This window comes from Catharus ustulatus, chromosome 16 (assembly GCF_009819885.2).
Source record: "Catharus ustulatus isolate bCatUst1 chromosome 16, bCatUst1.pri.v2, whole genome shotgun sequence".
In the NCBI taxonomy this organism is placed as follows: Eukaryota; Metazoa; Chordata; class Aves; order Passeriformes; family Turdidae; genus Catharus; species Catharus ustulatus.
The window spans coordinates 335997-357807 of NC_046236.1; the positions used below are offsets into that span (position 1 = coordinate 335997).

At 46.2% G+C, this 21811-nt stretch overlaps 3 protein-coding genes across 6 annotated transcripts in view; 2 read left to right on the plus strand and 1 right to left on the minus strand.

The window, feature by feature from the left end:
* Nucleotides 1-1065, minus strand: part of CRAMP1 (cramped chromatin regulator homolog 1) — a 59593-nt gene extending 58528 nt beyond the window's left edge. The window contains exon 1 of the mRNA XM_033073745.2: nt 732-1065. The gene's annotated coding sequence lies outside the window, so the exon portion shown is untranslated. The remainder of the gene's footprint in view (nt 1-731) is intronic.
* Nucleotides 743-4296, plus strand: LOC117003922. The gene is made up of 5 exons (XM_033074303.1): nt 743-920; nt 1291-1611; nt 2551-2598; nt 2674-2743; nt 3957-4296. Exons 1-5 carry the CDS (start codon nt 743-745, stop codon nt 3997-3999), a joined length of 660 nt encoding a protein of 219 aa, XP_032930194.1. The 3' UTR covers nt 4000-4296.
* Nucleotides 4297-4347: 51 nt separating this feature from the next.
* IFT140 (intraflagellar transport 140) overlaps nt 4348-21811 on the plus strand; it is a 97397-nt gene continuing 79933 nt past the window's right edge. For 2 of the 4 annotated variants that reach the window (XM_033074073.2, XM_033074072.2), the window contains exons 1-4: nt 10856-11031; nt 12116-12337; nt 17763-17884; nt 18561-18703. In XM_033074073.2, coding sequence (XP_032929964.1) covers nt 10885-11031; nt 12116-12337; nt 17763-17884; nt 18561-18703 — 634 coding nt within the window. In that variant the 5' untranslated portion in view covers nt 10856-10884. Of the gene's footprint in view, nt 4513-9987; nt 10233-10855; nt 11032-12115; nt 12338-17762; nt 17885-18560; nt 18704-21811 lie in introns of those variants that run through there. The other 2 variants (XM_033074074.2, XM_033074075.2) reach the window with 2 other exon arrangements.

The window sequence follows — 21811 nt, forward strand, 5'->3', positions numbered from 1 at the left end:
TTTTTCCCTCTAATTTTCAGCGAAACCACTGAACCCATCCAGAATTGTGTCAGGCAACCTTTCACTCCTTGAAAATGCTCAATAAACTGATCTCAACTGTGCATCTAAACTCACACTGACATTTGGTTATTTATTCACCTGACAGGTCCCTAGTTACAGACTGATTCTTCACACATCAAAACCTACAGTTTCTATTTAATTTGAGGGCAGAAATCTTCCAATCCTGACAGTGTGTGCTCAAAAACTTCACGTAGGCAAGGCTTAAATAATTTCAAGCTTGGTTTTATTACTGCAAATTAAACGATGCACCCACCCACTGGCCTCCCCCAACAATTAGTGTGGGGGGGAAACAGTGACACACTCCTTGGGGACAGCTCCTTCCAGGACTCGAGTAGCACCCAGACCCAGGATCTGCCCCACTTCTTAACTACTACTGGCTCCTTCCAGCATTCTGGCTAAGTCCTACGTGCACCTTCCCCGCTATAGCTGCTTTCTCCTTTCATTTTCACCTTGTTCCTCCTTTCCCTTTTTCTCCTAAAGTGATAATTTATTCAGCCTCGCTGCTTTGGTAGCTTACACCCTCGTGGCCATCCCTCCGCTGCCTCCCGTAAGAGTCGCAGAGACGCGTTTCCCAAGAGCGGCCGGCCCGGCCGGGAGAGCGGGGCTGGGCCCGTCTCCCCAGGGCCAGGTGCGTCCCGCCCCGGAGGCTCCATCCCCTGCCCCGGCCTCACCTGCCGCATCAATGCCGTCACGCAGCCTCCGCGCTCCGGCTCGCCCGCCGGCGGCTGCCTCGGCTGCTCCTGCACTTGCAGCCACAGGCACCCCCGGGGTACGCCCAGACCCGCCAGCTCCGGAGGCGGCCGGCGCGGAGCCCAGTGGCCCTCCCAGTTTTGCTGGCGGCGGCAGCCCCGCTCCCGGCTGTGAGGCCGACCTCTTCCCCGGGCTGCTCTGAAACCCAGCCGCGATCCCAGCGCCGCCAGGCTCTGCCGGGCTCGGGACCGCGCTAGGCTCGAGCCGGGCTGCGGCCACCGAGGTTCCGGTTCCTCCTTGCCCTGCCCGGGCCGGGCCGGGGGTGGGGCCGCGGCGCGCGGGCCCAGCTGAGAGAGCCGGAGCTCCCCGCCCCCCAAACAACGCGCCCTATTGGCCAGTGGCGAGCGGGAGCGAGGCGGAGGTGGGGCCGCGGCCCTAGCGCGAGCCAAACAAAGCGTGGCGCGGGGCGGGTGACGAAAGCTCCGCGCGGAGGAAGACGCCAGCAGCGTGTGTCCGCTAGGGGCGGGGGTGAAACCCCAGATCTGGCTGTTGATTGGCTGAAAGAAGCACCAATTGAGAGCCCTCAGGTCGAGCCCTTTGAATCGGCAGGGGAGGGGGTGGTTTGTGTGCGGCGCACTACTTGTAGCTGCCGAGTGGGGGCGCTGTGGCTTGGCGCTGGTTGGCTCCTGCCCGCCTGGAGCAGGCCAGCGGAGCTGGGGCTCGCTGCTTGGTTGGCACCGTACCGGGCCGGCACTACCGCTGACTCTCGCTCGCTTCACTGCGACCCCGAGAAAGCCGTGGGGCGCTCTCCCTGGAACAACTGGGACATTCCTGGGCTGTATCTGGACACAGGCGACCCCTGTGAGGCCCTTCGCTGGACCAGCGTTTGCTGCTGGGCAGCCTTCTTTTCAGCAGAGGCTCCTTTGGACTGATGCTTCTCTGTGGTGACTTCACGTTAACTGCTAAGCAAAAAAAAATTTTAAAAGTCTTACAACGGTTACTGCGTAAGATATTTTTCTCTTAACGTGAATATTAGATCATCCTCTTTTTTGACTCTTTATAACTCTCATAGCCCGAAAGGATGCCTTAGTCCTCTTCTGAGGAAAATCTTTGTAAGCTTAGAAATAAAATCATAATTAGTTAAACCTCATGATGGTGTCTAAATTCTGGAAAACTGGGCTCCTGTGGAGCATGTTGTAAGTAATTATCTATAATGGTAGAACTGTCACATGTCTTGAGCACTGTGTCATCACCTGTAAATATGCTATAAAGTGTATTTGTGAGTAACCAAGTGCTCTAAATGGAATTTGTTAAAAATGGGTTTGTCTCCAGTGCCAAACTTTGCATTTAAATCTACAGCTTAATTGTTTGGGGTTTGTAAAAGAGACTATGTTTCAATTTTGTTATAATCTAGCACAAGATCACATGGCTTATTTTTGCTCCTTGGTTTGGCCACAACCAAATTCAACAGTACTGTTAGGAAATGATGGATTCTGCTTCTCCACTATCACGTATTTCCATAGTGGTTTGCCAAGAGATGTGAAATTATATTCAGCCCTCCAACTGAACATTCTCTCTATATGTAAATAACTTTCTGTGCTTGAATAACCTCGTTGCCTTCAGTGGACTGTTAAGGTGTAGAATTGCTCATGTATCTGAATGCTTGTGAGAGAAAAGCCAACTCAAAAGGAATTGGACAAGAGCTGAGAGACAGGAGTTAGGGTGAGATGTGAAAAGATTCTGGAACTTCCATTTGTTCTATCTTGATCACAGCCCTTCCTTATTACTCTGTTTTCACAGACCTGCACAGCTACAAAATGAAAATAATCTTCCAGCCTTCTAGGCCAGGTAAGAGCATTAACTCGGATTTGTTGCACATCCTGTGTATTTTAAGGTATGAATAACAAATTGCATTTTTACTAGAAAATAGAGCAAGCAATGCAGAGCTGTTCAGCAGAAGGACAAGCAGGGCTTCTCTGTTGACTATTGAAGGGTAAGAAAACTTCATTTCCAGCTAAGCCTGCAAAAGTATGGGTATGTGGTTTAATTGTTGGGAAAAAAAAATCTGTGTAACATTGAGCCAGCCAATTCTGAGACCTGTAAAGCGGTCACTTCAGCAGAGACAGTCAGTGGATTGTTTCGACTATTTTTATTCCAGCCCTGAAAGGGATGACAGACTAAATGATTTTTTGAGGCTCCAGCTGGCTATGTGTTTCTGACTTGATTGCATCATGTAGTTGTAGTTGTTTCCACGACAGCCTGGTTGTCTGAGAAAACAAGGCATCTGCATAGTCTGCTCAAATCCTCAACTTCTAGTCCGATGAACTCAAGGCTACAGTGAGAACAATTGGCTTGGTAGAGGCAAGAGATGAATTGCTGACTCTGCTTTGGGAGTTGCATCTGAGTGATCTAATGGGCTTATTGCATGTCCAAGGATCCACTATGAAGAGATGCCATAAATGACTGTTAGAGCTGATGCCTTGTAAGGGAGAAGATAAAAAGCTCTAGTTTGTCAGTTCTGCTAGTCTAGGCTACGGGGGTTGCTGACTTATTACGAGAAGGTCTAAAGCCAGTGGTTTGCCTCTCTACCCGAAGCCTGCCCGTAATTTCTAGAAGTGTGCCTTTCACTGGGTACTTTCTCCTACTTGCTACCAAAACAGAGTTTTGTTGTTGCTTATTTTTGGTTGTTTGGAATTTTTTGTCAGAAAAGTCCCTGTGTATTTGGGAAAGGAAACTGATAAACACCACATAAATTACATGTTACACATGGACAGTCAACCAGGAAATATGCAGGAGCTGCTTGTCATAGCTGTACCAGGTGTGGCTGCTTTTCATCAGCTTGAATAGAAGTGTTGTGACTTCAGAGGAATTACAAATGACTATGGATAAGACAGTGCTGTGAGGATTTGGTCTTGAATTTTTTCAACATTTTGAAGGTGTTAGGCAAACCTGGCTGTTAGGGCTGGCTGCAGGCCCAGTGGGGGCAAGAGCTGGGAATGGAGCTGAGCTGTCCCTGACATGGGGTGTAGGTGGTGTGCTGAGGCGGTGCAGCGTGGTAGGAGGGCTTTACGGTTGTCACCATTTAGATGTTTCTAGAAAAACTTGGTCACGAAGTTAAAAACTCTTCCCGCCAAAACTCTGAAAGAGCCACTGAGCTCCGGGCTGTACAATTAAACACGGTTGCGATATGCGTTTCTATTCCACAGAGGTTCAGCTGGATCACTCTCCGTCACAGCAGATGTGTGTTAACGCTGAGGGCGAAGAGGGTTTGGGGAAGGATCTTGATTCTCGAGGCGACGGCGGCATAGTCCATCACCTGCGATAGAAAAAGTTCCTCACAGGTTAAGCCACCAAGTCCTGAAGACGGCTCTGCAACCCCGCGCAGCGCGGGGACAGCACAGCGGCCAACACTCGCCGGGACGCGCGGGACCGCCGCCTGCCCGCTGGGCTCGGCACTTTCCGCCACTCTCCGTGTGCTGTCGGGCGGCTTCGGCCGGTCCCGCCTCTCCTCGGCTCCTCTCGGCAGTTTCCGCTCGCGGCTCGCCCCGTTGTCGGGGTAACGCAAAGCATCGCGGAGTGAGTGCGGCCTGCGGCGCGGGCTGTGAGCGCGGGGGCGGGAGAGAGGGCGGTAGGCTCTGCCCACGGGCGGGGGAGAGCGGGCGGCGGGCTTTGGCCGCAGCACCCCGCAGCGTGTCGGCTGGCTCTCCGTGGTTGTATCTGGGCCCGGCCTGCGGCAGCGGCGTCAATGGCGGTCAGCGGAAGGTGAGGGACGCTTGAGCTGCTGCCCGCGGGCGGAGGGAGCTGGGGCGGAGGCGGCAAAAATCCACCCGCGGGCGCGAACGTGGTGGCATGGTCCGTGTGTTTGGCCTCTCAGAGCCAGGAGTTCATAGAGCCCCTTGTTCTATGCCGGCGAATGGCGGTCACGGCCCGGACGAGGGACCTGCGTAGGGTTCTGTCCACTCCAGGAGCTGCCCATGTTAGCAGCAGCCTGGGCTCTGCCTGGCACAGGCTCCCCACCCTTTCTCTTCCGTTCTGGTGCGGGATTCAACCCGATTTTTACTTCACCTGTTTCAGTACTTAGAGAAGATTGTACATAGTCATTAACCATCTTTTTGTAGCACAGAGCAGTTTTGTTGGGTTTTGGTTTTTGGTTTTTTTTTTTTTTTTTTCCTGAGGCTAGCTCTTTTTAGCAATTTCAGATTTTTAAAACAGCATTTCTTATAGATAGGGATTAAAGGAAAAACCTCTGCTTTTGCTCTGGTTAAGTGTTGAGTCTTGAGGAGAGAGACCCCTCTCACAATGTGTGTGGTGGCTGGGATGCTGGTGCGTCCACAGCTCCACAAGTACAGCAAACCAAGTTGCTATCAACCTTGCTTAACACTGTGACAGAATATAAAAGCAGATTTTTAAGTATTGTCCCCAAAGACAAAATAGCACATTTTTTTTCCTGAACACTGATGATTGTTTTGTGAAATGTGTGTGTTCTGGCTCGTGTTATCATTTGCAGTTGTTAATATTGTAGTGTTTATCTCTGTGAAGCTCATGAAGTTCAATAAGGCTATATGCAAAGTTCTGCACTGAGTTGGGGCAATCTCCATTGCCAGTATAGTCTGAAGGATGAACAGATTGAGAGCACCCCTTAGGAGAAGGACTTGGGGTACTGGTGGATGAAAAACTGTAAATGACCTGGCAGTGTACACTGACAGCCCAGATATCCCTGTGTCCTGAACTCATCCCCACAGCAGGGGCAGCAGGGAAGGGGGGGGAATTCTGCCCCTCTGCCCCACTCAGTTGAGACCTTCAGGTGTACCTCCAGCTTTGGGGATCCAGCATAGGAAGAGCAATGAAGCTGGTGGAAAGAGTCCAGAAAAGGCCATAGAGATGCAGATGCTGCAAGGTCTGGAGCCCCTCTGCTCTGGAGACAGGCTGGAGAACTGTGGGTATTTAGCCTGGAGAAGAGAAGGCTCTGTGAAGACCTCATTGTGGCCTTCTAGTATTTTAGGAATCCATTCAGTGCCAGCAGCTCAGTTGCTGTGAACTGCTGACTCTTTGCATAACACAGGGCGACCTGTGGAGACCTGTGGCCCAGTCAGGTGGGGGGCACTCGGAGACACTTCGCAGCAGCTGATAACCCCCAGACTTCCTCACCCTTAGACTGAAAGGGTGTAAAAGCCCAGGGGTTCCTTTGTTTGACATTCCTCCTTGGAGATACCAGCTCAAATATTTTGTTATTGCACCAAAATTAAATTGTTTTAGTGATCCAGACATCTGAGACTTATGGGAAACCTATGGTTGAGCTGGCAAGGAAATCTGGTTTCACTGTGTGGATGTGGAGGTGTAACTGCAAAGGGCCTTGGTCCTAGCTCAGGTGGTGCGAGAGTGCCTGTCACGGTGGCTCCTGGATGGTTGGACGGGGAAAGTGTTTTCAAAAGAACTTAATGGAGCATATAAGAAAGATGGAGAGAGACTTCTTACCAGGGTCTGTACTGACAGGTTGAAGGGCTAGTGGTTTAAACTGGCACATTAGGTTTAGTTTAGGCACAATGAAGAAAAGTTTTATTGTGAGGGTGGTGAGGCCCTGGCACAGGGTGCCCAGAGATGCTGTGGCTGCTCCTGGATCCCTGGCAGTGTCCAAGGCCAGGCTGGATGGCGTTTGGAGCAGCCTGGGATAGTGGGAGGAGTTTCTGCCCATGGCAGGGGGTCAAACTGGATGAGCTCAAGGTCCCTTCCAACCCAACCCATGCCTGATTCCATGATGTTGTGAGAAACGATGCTCACTTTTTAAAACTTTGAAGGTTTATTAAACCTTAAATGCAACAAAGGACAGAATAAGGAAAAAGGGCAGCGTGCTGGGAGTTGGTGACCTGACAACTATTAGCGCATCTGTAAAATGGCTGCTCCGCCTTTTATACCACAGGTTCCACCAGGCAACGCTGGCCCCTCCTAAAGTCTGTCAGTGAACTCTTTGCCCTGTATTGGTGAGACTGTTTTCTTGCGGCTTGGTTGGAGGTCAGGTGTTGCCATGCCACACCTCCTAGTAAAAAGCCTTCCCTCCTCCCAAATGCCCCAGGTAAGGGGCAAAGGTACACGCCCTCCCTCCATGTGTTTTGACTGCCGTAGGCCGTCCCGTGGCAACCATATGGGGGAAAGGGGACAATGGGGAGAACAGAGGACATCTAAACAACAAATCACAATAATGTAACTATTCATAAGTAAAGCTTCTCTCAACATAAACATAATATTCATCTCCTAATTGTGAGAGCCAACCATCACATTATCTATGTATAACAAAGTGCAACCATTTTTAAGAATTCCCTGTGCGCTGTTTCAAAAGTGTCTGTCAGGTGTATCTAATTTGATTATTGAGATCACATATGGGGGCTTAGTCATATTCTATTCCAAAACACAAAATTGTTAGCTTTCTCAGCTTTTTTTTTTTTTTTTTAAACCTTGGAAAAATAGAACGTGGAGTGCCAGAATAGCCTATAGAGGCAGTGTTACTTGGTTTTCTTTCTTTGAAGATGCAGCTATCAAAGCGACAGTGTAAATACATGAGCTAGCAGTAAACATGTGACTAATGAATTCCCAAGATCACTGCAAGAAAATGGATGTTGTTTTAATTATTTTTACACCACTGAGTAATTTTCTTATGTAAGCCATTTATTTGTGTGTAGCAGTCTGCTCCATAATTCTGTGTAGTTACTGTGATGAAGAGTATTTTGTGTCTGGGTTTGTCTATAATTTACATGACAGTATCATAGAATCTTGTTTTAGTAAGTGCCAGTCTGCCATTTTAAATACACACAGCACTGGTTGAAAAAAAATCCTTGCTGTTTTACTAAGTCCAAAAGTTACATTAGTGAGCAGAACAAGAGATGCAGTTTGGAAACTTGATAAACTTATTTCTGTCATTGAAAGGGACTGAAATATCTGAATAGTAAGTAATATCTATGACTATAGATGCAAGGAACACTTAAAAGTAGAAAATTGTGCCTATAGAGAAGACAATATAGCTGTATGGCTTGTGTGATAAAACTGTTATTTCATATGAAATGTAGTTTTATTTTCATTTAGGCACCTTATATTTTTATTTTAATCTGAAGTGAAATTCTTTATTATTTCAAATTTTGAGCCCATATAAAGCTTGTAGTCAAATATGGACTAAATCCTTCCTCTCTTAGAGGAAAATGAAACAGATAAAATAAGGAGTAAAGTAGTAGTATGAACATAGAACTCTGGAATAGTACTGGAGTTGTAAAAAAACTTCTAAAATACATGAAATCAAGATGAAAAGCACTCCAAATTTTATTTGAATGGTTTGTTGGTTTTTTTTTTTTTTTTGTGTGGCAATAGAACTAGACCCACTCAATGTCACTTTGGGAATGCTTAGAATTCTGAAGGATTGTGCAGATGAAGGTGTGAGTGGATCTTGTTGAAAGGCGAAATGGTTTGTTCTTAGGCTGACTGCTCTTATCTACTCTCATATCCAGTAGTTGTTCCTTGTATGTGTCAGGGGCTAGATACAGAACTCCCAACTTACTGAACAGAGTTGCCCAGCTTTCTAAATTAAGTGCCCAGCAAATTAGTTATTTTAGGTGCTGACAAAAGATTTAAAGAAAAGAGACCTTAAGAGTCTGTTCATGCCCATTTTACATGCTGGTGGCTTAGGCAAGTCTCACTGCTATACATGTTGTCTGGACTGTGTCACAGTGCGGCTGATCTGAACCTGTCCCCCAAACTAAATCAACCTAGAAGTAACAAATCCCTTGGTAAGACAATGATAGGTTAGATTCAGGCTCAAACATGGGATCCTATCCAATCTCATTCAGTCCTAAATGCAGATGGATCATTGACCAGGGAACTGATGACACGTATAAGCGTGGAAAATTTGAAGCTCCTATAAAAGGAGGCACCGAACAATAGAGGAGGCTGTTTTGTCATGTGGCCAGGGTGAGTCCTTTCATGTGTCTGTCTCCAACCACACAACCTTAATGTATAATGTAACATGCCTGCAGGTTCTGAACTCATGGTTTAGCTGTGCAAAATAGCATATCTCTTCCCCTTAAATGTCACAGGAGTCTTTCAAACTTTTCATGCTTGGGGATTTTTTTGTGTGTATGTCTGTTTGTGTTGTTCTGTTGGTTTTGTTTTTCACTAGATCTTGGCAGGGTTCTGTACCTGGGGAGGAGTAACCCCATGCCCCAGTCCTGGTTGGAGGCTGCCCCACTAGAGAGCAGCACTGTGGAGAAGGACCTGAGGGTCACCAGCTGTCCTTGACCAACCATGTGCCCTGGGGCCAAGGTGGTGGATCCTGGAGTGTGTGAGGCAAGGCATTGTCAGTGGGTCAGGGAGGGGATCCTCCCCATCTGTTCAGCCCTAGTGAGGCACATCTGGAGCACTGTGTCCAGTTCTGGAAGCTGGGCTTGCTGAGCCTTGAGAAGAGAAGGCTGAGAGGGGACCTTGTCCCTGTTTGTCAGTGTCTGCAGGAAAAGCTCAGGAGAATGGTCCAGGCTCTGCTCCATGGGGCTCAGCAATGGCACAAGAGGAAATGGGCAGGTAATGGAACACAGGAAGTTTCATCTAAATATAAGGAAAAACTTCTTTATTGTGTGGTTGACTGAGCACTGAATAGGCTACCCCAGAGAGGATGTGAAGTCTCCCTCATTTGGGATATCCAGAATTGTCTGGACACAAGACCCTGCTTGAGCAGGGAGGTTGGACCAGTTGACCCAATGAACTCTGACTGTGATTATTTGCTAGTAATTTGAGGTATTTTGCTCCGGCTGTTTTTCTTTTGAAACGGAGCTGACTGGATCCCATTACACAAATCCAAAGACCATTTGTGTATGAATTATTACAGATTATTAGTGCTGCCCTCCACTTCTGACCCACAACACTGAAAAGGGTTTTGTTCTCATGTTCCTTTCTGTACAACATGAGCACTTACTTTTTTAATTCAAATGTTGGTAATGGTTCCAATGTAGATAGTAGATAGTGTGATTTCAATAGTACAAGCTCCAAAGTGATAACAACTGTTGAAACTTAATTTAAAAGCCTAGACATGAGACTTTACAACATAGAAGAGTTCAGTCTATATATTAGTTAACATCTTTGGATATGAAATACTGGAAGTACAGTAATTTCACGACTATAAGGTGCACCCTTTTGACTAAAATTTTGATGGAAACCCGGAAGTGCGCCTTATAATCCAGTGTGCCTTATATATGGACAAAGTTGGGAAATTTGCCAACCCGGAAGCGTGAGCTGCAGCCGCACCACGGGAGCGCCAAGCTGAACCACAGCCGCCCCGCGCCAACCCAGAAGTGCGAGCCGTGGCCGCTCCGAGCCAACCTGGAAGTGCGAACTGTACCCTTGCCATGAGAGCCGCGAACCACCCTGAACCACGAGCCATGACCATGCTGTGGGAGCCTCGAGCCGCGGCACAAGCCGCACTTCACCAGCCACGCCAGCCAGCGACGGGGGTGGGTTGGAGTTCCGGGGCCTGCGGCACGGGGAGGGCACCTGGGGCTGTGTTTAAAGGCTACACCCATCCGTGAAAAATGTTTGCAAATTGAGCACTTGCCAGTAAACCCCACAATCCCGTGATTCCATTACTAATTCATTACTTTGTTGCGCGCTGATCCTCACTGCAAAAAAAAAATGCGCTTTATAGTCTGGTGTGCCTTATACATGGACAAAGTTTGGAAATTTGCCGACACCCAGAAGTGTACCCTATGATCCCGTGCACCTTATAGTCCTGAAATTACTGTAACTTTCTGGTAAATTGTGAGTTAATTCAGAGTCCTTAAAAGCAGGCCAGCACAGACCACTGGTGAGAGACTGGTACCAGCCTATGCACACTGTGAATCTACAGAGTATGAGGCTTAGTTTTTTCTTCTTCTTTTTTTTTTTTTTTATGCCACTCTGACTTCTCTTATGTCTGCGTAGTATGTGCAACGAGATGATGCTGTAGTTTTATTTTCCCCTATGTTTTAACCCTGCATGTCGTTATATATAGTACATGAATTAAATATAGCATATATGTAGTGTATATATATTATCTACATAAACATCCCTGATAGAGATGTTTGTTTTCCTTGTACAGGTGTGCAGTCTGAAACGGCTCCTGTCGTTATGGCTGTGTACGTGGATCATCAAACAGATGCTCCTGATTCTGTTGCCTCCCCTTCCCATATAGCATGGCACCCACTTCATCCACTCCTGGCAGTTGCTTCCATCAGCACAGTAGCTGGGGGCTGTGTGGATATCTACCTGGAACAGGTGAAAAATCGGAAACTTTGCTTTTGGTCTTGATGCAGAGTCACAGAATCACAGGATGGTTTGGATTGGAAGGGACCTTTAAAATCATCTTGACCCAACCACCTGCCTGCCACCTTCCATAGACCAGGTTGCTCCGAGCCCCATCCAACCTGGCCTTAAACAGAGATGTGAGAGATATGTGAGAAGTCACAGCTTCTCTCAGCAACCTTTATCGTTGTCCTAATTTAAAACTTCACATTTTTAATCTCTATTTTTGTGAGTTTACTTATCCTCCTGAAGTCTCTCTGGGTTTAATTACTGTCTATGTCCTGTGCTATCTAGAACATAACAGATTCATCAGCTACTCATTATATGTATTTTTAAAAAGATCTTAATAAATTAAATTGATCTTTCCTTTGAAATTTGACGTTTACAGCCTGTAAGTCTTATTTGTGATGGTTACTGATTTGCTTTTTACTTCTTATAGTGTGAGAATTTCAGGCTTGTAAGTAAATGAACATATCGCTGTTGCTTTTTAACACTTAAGTGAATAGAACATACTAAGAAGTGGAAATTGAACAAATCATTCCACCACCTTAAGACTGAACTGATTTTCTGCCTGCAGACAGATATTTCTTTTGCATACTCTAATTTTTATATGAGAGCCGTGAGTAAGACTTTGGTTTGCATAATTTTTAGGGAAGTAGCATTAAAAGGTATCTAGCAGCAGACTTATCGAAACACATAAGTCTGGTAATACAGTAACCTATATAATGTGTACTTTTCAAAGTGTGGTCTGAAAAATTGTCATCCAAATAGAAAAAGAATACTTAGGTTAAAAGATTAATATGAAATATTCTTGCAAACCATGCCCAAAGGAGGATCTACCTTTAAGAGCTGTTGAAGTATTAGATTATTTTATGTCCTTAGTGATGTGCTTTATTCTTTTTCAGTAGGTGGAATTTCTTTTTATCTTGAAATGTGCTCGAAGCCTTATTACATCCTTTATATGGGAGTGAAATCTTGATATTGATTGGGCTGTGAGTCTGAAGGCTTGACTGCTGAGTTTCCACCAGACCGAACTCACACAGATTTCTGTTTGCAGGGAGAACATGTGCCTGATTGCCATGTTGAGAGAAGCTTTCAGGTGACATTACTTACCTGGCACCCTTCCAGACCCATTCTGGCAACAGGATGGGAGACAGGAGAAGTTCTGATACTGAACAAACAAGATAAGGAGCAGCACACTGTACCCCCAGATCACAGCACCAAAATCACAGTCCTGAACTGGAATACAAGTGGTACCTGCCTTGTGTCTGGGGATGGGGTGAGTAGCTGAAATGCCACGTGGGTTTGATGTGAAACAGTCTTGGAAGCTCTGTAATGGGAAAAGATCATGGAGTGGATATCCATGGGGAAGGGTGAGTTGTGTGGGAGAGAAATTTTCTTTCCTTAGGTACAGATTAAAACTGTTAGGGAATAAAATCAAATCTTAGTGTTTTAACTTTTTCTACAATATTATTCTACAGTTAAAGAATTGCTGTTCTATAATTTTTTTTAAAATAAAAGTGTATTGGATCTCAGTGAGTGCTGAGCGTTGATGGAGGTTTAAAGCTATTTAATGGGTGGAGTACAGTAATTCCATGACCATAAGGCACACCGGACTATAAGGCGCACCCCCCCGAGAGTTGGCAAATTTCGCAACTTTGTAGATCATATAAGGTGCACCGGACTATAAGATGCACTTTTTTTTTGCAGCGAGGAGCCGCACGACGTGCAACAAAGTAACGAATTACTGGCAGGTGCTCAATTTGCAAACATCTTTCGAAGATTGGTGTAGCAACCCCAGGCGCCCTCCTCGTGCAGCGGGCCCTGGCACTCCTACCCGCCCCCGGTGCCTGCTGGCGCAGCTCACGGCTCCCGGCTCTCACCGCGCGGCCGTGCTGTGTCCCGGCTTCCCCTCGACTGGCAGCAGCGGTGCTTGTTGCCGCTTCCCCATGGCTGCACCACTTGTCACAGCTTTGCCGTGGCCTCAGGGGCTTGGCCGACGCCGCTTTTCGTCGGCCACAGGGGGTTGCTGCCCCTGCTTTGCCGTGGCTGCAGGGGCTTTGCCGCCACCACTGCCACTTTCCTGCAGCTGCCCGAGCCACGCCACCACTGCTCTGATGCTGCCACCAGGCGGGCTCTGCTTGGGGCTGTTGCGGGCTCGCACTTCTCTTTCCCCCCAGACCAGGGCCGCCCGGGTTCTCATTTCCCCCTGGCCGGGGCTGGCACTGCCTGGCTTCTTGCTTCCCCCGCCCCCGTGCCCGGGGTGGCGCCGCCCGGCTTCTTGTTCCGCCCGGGCCGGGGCCGGCAGCAACTCCCTCCCTCCCCTCGCAGCTCCTGCTGGCCGTGGCCTCCCGCTCCCCACTCGCGACTCAGTGCTCCCACGGCACCGCCCCCCCATTGCGGCTCACAGTTCCAGTTCGGCAAATTTCGAAACTTCGTCCATTATATAAGGCGCACCGGTCTATGAGGCGCACTTCCAGGTTCGGGGGAAAAATTTAATCAAAAGGGTGCGCCTTATAGTCATGAAATTACTGTAATTGAGGTATAGACAATTTGAATTCTTTTACTCCTGTCCATGTGCAAATTTTATGGCAGACTCAGGAATAAAACCTAGATGTTGAGAAACAAATTCCAACTATGACATATTCATCCATAGCGAGTGCAGAGCAGTGCTCACAGGAATCTCATGTTTATCTCTCTTTTTCTGGCTTTATTAATACCTTAAAATTGTTTAAAATTGATTGTGTTGGGAAATGTGGCGCTATTTCTTACAAGCTGGTTTCCCTTTTATATAGTGAAGTGAGAAAGTAGCTGTTGAATATTCACGATTAAGTATTCGAAGAAGATTCTGATTTTGCCAGTTCCCAAGTCAGCCAATGAAGGAAAAAATGTTTTTTTTCCTGTATTTTCCCTGATACAAACTTGAGCTTGCCCAAGAATTTCAGTTCTGCTCTTACCTATATGTCAGAATTTTTATTCTGAGGAAAAACTTATTTTAATTCATTGTTTGTAAAGTTCTGTTGCTGCATGTGACAGAAATGCAGAAATTCAAAATTGAGTAAAAAGAGAATTTATCATCTTCTTTATTAGACAAGAGGAAGTTCTGCCCAGGCAAAAGATGGATACATCTCAGTGTAGCTGAGACCTTAATCATAATGAGACAATACATTGTTGTAGACAGAGCTTACATTTATGAACAAAATCCTTTCAAATTTATTTCAGATCATGGTCTGAGTTGCAGCACAGATATGCTTTAAATCCTACATATTTTCCAGTAGTTTATAAGTTTATTTTTAAACTTTTTCCCATGAGGATTTATATTTAAGTAACTTCCATTAGGTGGGTGCTGCCAGGATCATGCTCTGCTCATATTAGAGGAAAACCTTTAGAAAGAAGACAAATATTTGGACTCTGATTTTATTTCTGTTTCACCCAGCGGGTGGTTGGACACTGGAAAGGTTCCCAAGGGAATGGTTAGAGCTGCATGGCTGCTGGAACTGCAGGAGTCTTTGGACAACACTTTCAAGCACAGGGTGGGAATGTTGAGGTGTCTGTGCAGGGCCAGGAGTTGGACTTGATGATGGAAATGGTGTTGGAAGTATGATTCACTTCCAACTGAGCATATTCTATCTTCACTAGAATTTCTGTCATCATACATCCTGAAATGCAAGAAAATTACAGTAATTTCATGAATACAAGCCACAGCAATTTGACAAAAATTTTGGTGGAAACCCGGAAGTGCGGCTAATACTCAGGGGCGGCTAATATGGGAATAATTTTCTGACATTTACAACCCCAGACATGCCAATCAGGGCGCCGAGCCAAGCACCTGCTAAAAGCCGGCGTTTTGCGATTGTTACGAAGTTTTACTCTGTTGCCCTGGCTCCCTGCAGGCAGTACGGGGCGGGGGGCGGGGAGAGAGGCAGGAGGGCTCTCTTCTTCCCTCCTCTGCCGCAGCCCGGGGGAGTGACGGGGGGCCCCGCGCCGCCATTGCGGCGGCCCGGGGAGGAGGAGGGGAGCCCGCGCCGCCATTGCCACGGCTTGGGGAGCCGACGGGGGCCCCCGCGCCGCCATTGCCGCGGCTCAGGGAGGAGCAGGGGAGCCCGCACTGCCATTGCTGCGGCTCGGGGAGGAGGTGGGGGGGCCCACTCCGCCATTGCCGCAGCTCGGGGAGGAGGGAGGGGAGCCTGCACCACCATTGCCGTGGCCCGGGGAGGAGGGGGTGAGCCTGCGCCGCCATTGCTGTGGCTCAGGGAGGAGCGGGGGAGCCCGCACCGCCATTGCCACGGCTTAGGGAGCCGACGGGGGCCCCGCACCACCATTGCCGTGGCTCGGGGAGGAGGAGGGGAGCTCGCGACGCCATTGCCGCGGCTCAGGGAGGGGGATGGGGGGCTTTGCCCCCGCCCTCCTCTGCCGTGGCGGGAGTAGGGCGTGCTCCATACCCGGCCGGCGCCGCGGTGTGAGCGGGGCGCGCTCTCTGTGTCCGGCCAGCGCCGCGGCGGGAGAGGGGCCGGGGCGAGCGAACCCAGAGGCAGCGGCCAGCCCCGAGCGGCACCACCGAGCTGGGCCACCTGGCCCCATCAGCAGCCCCTAGCGGGCCGAGCCTGCACAGCCTTAGTTGAGCCAGTAAACCCTGCCATGCCTCGGTTCGGTTAGTATTTGTCAACTTTGTTGCACGCGGGTCCTCGCTGTGAATGACAGAGCGACTTATATTCAGGTGCGGCTTATTTATGGACAAAGAACGAAATATTTGCCAACACCCAGAGATGCGGCTTATACTCAGTGCGACTTGTATTCCTGAATGTACTGTACTTGAAAATAACTTCTTGCTGTGAATATCAGAAGCTTTTAATTTGTTTTAGGTAAAAATAACATGGATGACTTCCATGTTTTGATCACATAGACGATCTAGGTGCTTTCTATAATGAAAGCCTATTTCTAAGGCAAATAGCTTTTGTACCAAGGAACTAAAACTTTGGGTTTTTAAAAATTATTGAGAAGTTACAGAATAGAATCAGAGAATATTGCCATTTGGAAAGGTTATTTAGAGAGATGATAAGATCAATGTCCTGTGTCCTTTAAAAATATAATTTGAAAACAGATGAGTTCTGCATCTTTCCAGTGACACTTAGTAGAGGTAGTGAGCCTTTTTTGTTTCCAATCTCATGTGTTCCAAACCAGGACTTAAGATTGCAAGTAGGTTATCTGAATACAGGCTGGAATATCTAGAACGAGACGGAAGGAAGGTCAGCAGCTTTAGAAAGCTACAGGCTTTTCCTCCAGCTTATGAACGGTGCAGGTGGTTTTAGCTGGGGTCCTTGGAAATTGGTGATGTATAAAACTGATAAAAGAGTGAGAGGTGGAATGAGCAAGTTAATAGGATCCTGTAATTTTCATAGGTAACTAGCAAACATTTTATGCATTTTATGAACTCCAAGTGTTCTCTTGGGACAAGAGTAAAGCAGTGTCGCAGTTGCACAGCTGAGGGACATTCTTTAAGCTGCAAGACACATTGCACTTTAAAACAGTTTTGGGTGATATAACTATTGCCATCTTACTATCTTACTGTTAAAAAGAAGTTAGAACTTTGAATCTTAGGGGAAACAAAGGGAAATGTTACTTTGGAAGACCTTGGCTACATCTTGTGTGGCTTCTAGTTAGAATTGTGAAGAATAAGTGACCAATGTTGCCAGTCTTTGACTTCTAGGAGAAGGATGATATTTCATTGAAAACAATAAATAAAAATAGAACAAATTCTAATACTACTTTGTTGTTGTCTATCTTAATGAAATAAAATGTGATTGAACTTGATATTGAAAATCATTGCTGGGTCTTTTCATGTAGTGCTTACATGGAAGGTTCGCAAATGCAATTTGGTTTCATAAGCACTAGCATAACAACAGCAATAAATAATCATCTTGGCATTGCAACTGTGAGGATGTAGTGTAAGTCAGTTTGTTGTAATTTGTCTCCATTCTTTCCAGTCAGCAGGAGTTTGTTGCTCCTCAGCTGGCACTGCAGGGTGTGAGTTATGTCAGCACGGGTGCCAGGCTCGAGGGCTGGCCTGTGTTGACCACTGTTGAGTTAATTAGCTAACCAGACTTCCTTTCTTTAGCATCTATGATTATTCTAGTTACTAGATTATTTTTCTAAAAGTGAGTTCTTGAATGTCTGCTCTGAAAGAGGAGGAAAGCTTCAGAAATTCAGCCCTTAGTCTTTCTGCATCCTGTGACTTCACATGTTTAATCATATGCTCATCTACATCAGTTTTATATGCATTTACTGATGGATGCATATGCTCTACTGCCTTTTATTTCAATTGCTAAAAGATAAGCTATCAGACTACTTGCAAAAAAGTGTAAAAGAACGTTATCGAGATAAATATTTATATCTGCTACTTGCAGAAGAAAACCAAGACTGTTCCATTCGATTGCTCTGGCAATTTAACTGTGATTTAAGTAAAAATGAATAGAACTAACAAGCTTTTTTAGATCATTTGATTTTAAGTAAGCAAATAATATAATGTTGAAGATAACTGATTCTCTCTGGCTTACTTTTAAGTGGGAATAATTGTATGTGTTAACTAAACAAAAGGAAGGGTATTGCTCTGTCAATAAAACATTTATTTTTATGTGCAGTGAGTAGCTGGAGTCTGGATTCTCATCTGTGTGCAAAAGGAAATGAATTGACTTGTCTTTTTCTAGCACGGTGTCTTGTTTCTGTGGAAAATGGACCATCGGGGCAGAGTCCAGAGTCCTGCCCTGGTTAAGCAGGAGTATGGGAAATGCTTGTGTCACTGTGTCTTTCGACCACCCCCTCCTGGCGAGTGAGTATTAGCCCCATCAGAGCTCTGCCGGACCAGGTCTTTGTCTGGTTCCCCAGAAAAAAAAGTCCAACTCACAAATGAACCATTTTTAAATATATGAAAAAACTTTCTTTGCCTAACTGCTCTGTGTTTCCAAGCTCTTCTCTCACTCTGGTGGCTGGCTCTGTGTCCTGTATGCAGCAACTGATCATCTTTCTCTTTTCCACATCTCCTGTCCGTTGCTGTTGTCTGTCTTAGTTCTTCTAATTAGCAATATTGCTGATTGTGGAAAGCCATAAACACACTGGAAACACAATTATCATTATATTATTGTCAGAAATCATTAAATTAAAAGTCAGTTTTTAAACATTATTATTTCTTTCATTTCCAAGCAAGAAAATAGGAAGCAGCTGTAGTAAAAAAGAAGAATTTTCCTTATCTGGGCTTTTCTGTTTCACGTCTCTGTATTTTTATATTAGTGATGCATTTTGGAAAAAAAAATAGGTGAAACAATGGAAATGAAAACTAATATTGAATTTTTGTTTTCTGTCTTTTTGAGTTTACCCTTTTTTCAATCAGTGTACGAAACATCTTTATTCTCTTTATAAAGTACGCTTTATTAACTAGTTATCCTTTCTTTGAGAATGAAACTACTCTGTTATGAAAAGAATTGGGAATGAAGTATCTCTCTTTGTAGGGACTTTGTACAGCTGGCAAAAGCGGCTGTGAGTAGTTATGAGAATGCCTTGGATACGCTTAACTGGAAGAAAGCTGGAACAGGACCACCTCTGAAAATGGCAGTCCAGGAAGGACTCTCCTTCTTTGTCACTCTGAGTGATGGTAAGAGCAAAACCACTTTTCCATTTGGCTGGGAAAGTTGTTTCTTAGAGCTTCAAAATAGCTCAGTGCATGATAGTTTTGTTTTCATATATCTGAAACCTGAGGTATATTCATATATTCGATAGGATAGAGTATTCATAGGAGTTGTAGAATGTTTGGTAAAAAAACAAATAAAATTACTAAAATCTTGTAATCTTCGGGGTGGTCTTGTTCATAAGAACACCAGAGGGACTGGGTTAGTCAGGTTCCTGAAGAAGTGACTATGAGGAAAACAATCTGTAACGAGCAAGTGTTGGTAAAATTAGCTTTTGTGCAAAGCTTCAAAATAATGCATATGTTGTGGGTTCTTTTTTCTATAGCCAAATTCTGCTAAACATAACTGTTAAATTCTGAATTTTCTTTCAACTTTTTTCTCATGCTTTGAAATGGTGCTTCAGTCTTACAGAACAAAAAGTCTGAGAATCTGTTTTGTCAGTTTTCTCCCTAAGATTGTTTCTTCTCTGCATTTTCCTCTTCCTTACCTTTTACTCTTCCCTACCTTTTCCTATCCCTTTTGGTCTTCTGGGTACTAGTTTGCTCTAAGCTGATTTTCTTCCTACCCCAATTCTCCTTGTGATACCATCTCTCTGTAACTTGCTCTCTCTGAACTGGAGCCAGAATATGTGTGAGAAGTTGCTTAATGGGTATTTCTGGTAGGTGATTTGAGTAATCTTCTTGATTCAAGTGTGAACTGCTCTGAAAACATTTCAGTTATGCTGGTTCTGCAGTTCCCTTACAATTTGGTTCAGTGTTTTACCAAAACTGACGCCCCTTGTTTACACTACTTGAGCACCAGTACAGCTTGCAGGAGTGGCATGGGCCAGCTGCATAGTTGGTTTGCAGAGCAGTAGATTGTACCTTCTTTTAATGTGTGAATACAAACCTCTTTACTAGAAAGGTACCATTTAAATGGAAAATGGACACGGGATGCTTCATAAGGATACAAGGAGAGAAGCTTTAAGAAACTGTGCCTGTTCCATCCTTACCTTCAAGTCTGCCGTTGTGGTGGTGGTCCCCATCTAGGAACAGGCTCTGTGTCCTGCGTGTGCTGTCCTTGGCTTGGTTTGAGACATGTTAGGAAGGAACGTCCTGAAAGGGATGTCTCCTCTGACAAAAAGACAGGTGTGCGGCATGCCCTCCCCTGATCAAATGAAACAAATTTCTTGGAGGAAAGTGAAAAAAACTATTTAACACACAGACTGCATGCAGGCATGGGAGCAAGAATGAATAATTTTAGTTGCTAAAACCTTCTTGGTGTGGAGAAGCCTGGTGGACTTTAGAGTCCTGCTCGGCTTCTGACAAAGTCTGGAGCTTGGATGTGGTGTCCCTGCTGGGCTGTGGCATGGGGCTCCCAGTGATGGTCTGGTGAGAGCTGGATATGCCCCACCTGTATGTGCTTGCACCAAGAAATTCCCTGCATGCTGGGCTGATCCCATAGTAAGGGCAGCAGGGGAGGGGGTGATTTTGTGCCTCTGCCCCACTCAGATGAGACCCCATGTGCAGAGCTCCCTCCATTGCTTGGGTTCTCAACACAGGGGTGACATGGAGCTGTTAGAATGAGTCCAGAGGAGGCCATGGAGATGCTTCATGGACTGGAGCTCCTCTGCTCTGGAGCCAGGCTGGGAGAGCTGGGGGTGTTCACCTGAAGAAGAAAAGACTCCATGGAGACCTTAGAGTCCCTTCCAGGGCCTAAAGGGGCTCCAGGAGAGCTGGAGAGAGGCTTTGGAGGGCCTGGAGAGACAGGACAAGGGGGAATGGGCTCTCACTGTCAGAGGGCAAAGTTAGATGGGATATTGGGAAGGAATTTTTCCCGGACAAAGTGGAGAGGCCCTGGCACATGTTGCCCAGAGAAGCTCTGGTTGGCCCTGGATCCCTGGAAGTGTTCAAGGCTAGGTTGGATGGGGCTTGGAGCAACCCGGTCTAGTGGAAGGTGTCCCTGCCCATGGCAAGAGGGTTAGAAAGAGATTAGTTTTAAAAGTCCCTCAAACACAAACTGTCCTGTGATTTAACAAGATTAAGAGATCTGTGCAGGGTTTTATTTCAGGGATAAAATAAAGCAGTGGGACAGGACTTCGATTTTTTTTTTGTGTAGCTGGAATGTAGGGGATGGTAATATATTTGCAAGAGTTTTGAGAATTTAAATATTATTTTTAATCAAATCATATTTCTTGGGCACAAGAAGTGAAGATCCTTAATGTTCATTCTTATACACTTATTTTTTCTGCCTAAGCATTTGGGGGAAGATGTTATTTAATTTAAAAGGTTTTTTTAATTTGCCATGATGTAAATTGTCACCCTTATATAGTACTGATTTGTTAAGAAACTGTGTGGATTTGGCTTGAGATCTGTCAGATTTTGATGACATTGGTTTGGGTGATTTTTGTAGTACCACCTGCAAAGAACTGTACTACTTGTAGGGGGTTTCACTACCTAAACACGTGTGTACAACGGATCGAGGCCAATTGTATAAGATTCAATAAGGGCAAAATGCTGCTGCACTTGTGTGACAACAGCCCCACGGAGTGCTCCAGGTTTGGGGGAGAGTGGCTAGAAAGTGCTCAGCAGGAAAGGCCATGGGGTGCTGGTGACAGCAGCTGAATTAGAGCCCAGGTGTGCCCAGGTGGGCAAGAAGACCAATGGCGTCTGGCCTGGATCAGCCATAGAGTGGCCACAGGCCCAGCACAGAGATCATCCCCTGTGCTGGATGCTGCTGAGGCATCTTGATTCTGGCCCCTCATGACAAGAAAGACCTTAAGGGACTGGAGTGTGTCCAGAGAAGGGAAGAGAGCTGGGGAGCAGCTGAGGGAGCTGGGGAGGCTCAGCTTGGAGAAAAGGAGGCTCAGAGAGGACCTTCTGGCTGTGCATAACTCCCTGACAGGGGGACTTTGGGTTCTTCTCCCAGGAAGCAAGGAACAGAACAAGGGGAAACAGCCTCAAGTTGTTCCAGGGGAGGGCACACTGGACATCAGGAAGAATTTCTTCGTGGGAAGGGTTGTTAAACACTGGAATGGGCTGCCCAGGGCAGTGGTGGAGTCATCATCCCAGGAGGTGTTCAAAAATTACTAGATG

Bases quoted from the DNA above. Each gene is read 5' to 3' on its own strand.
- LOC117003922 (XM_033074303.1), top strand. From the start codon at position 743: ATGCCGTCACGCAGCCTCCGCGCTCCGGCTCGCCCGCCGGCGGCTGCC. The intron at 1,612-2,550 runs GTGAGGCCCTTC...CTGTTTTCACAG, and splicing joins TCTGGACACAGGCGACCCCT to ACCTGCACAGCTACAAAATG. The intron at 2,599-2,673 runs GTAAGAGCATTA...CATTTTTACTAG, and splicing joins CTTCCAGCCTTCTAGGCCAG to AAAATAGAGCAAGCAATGCA.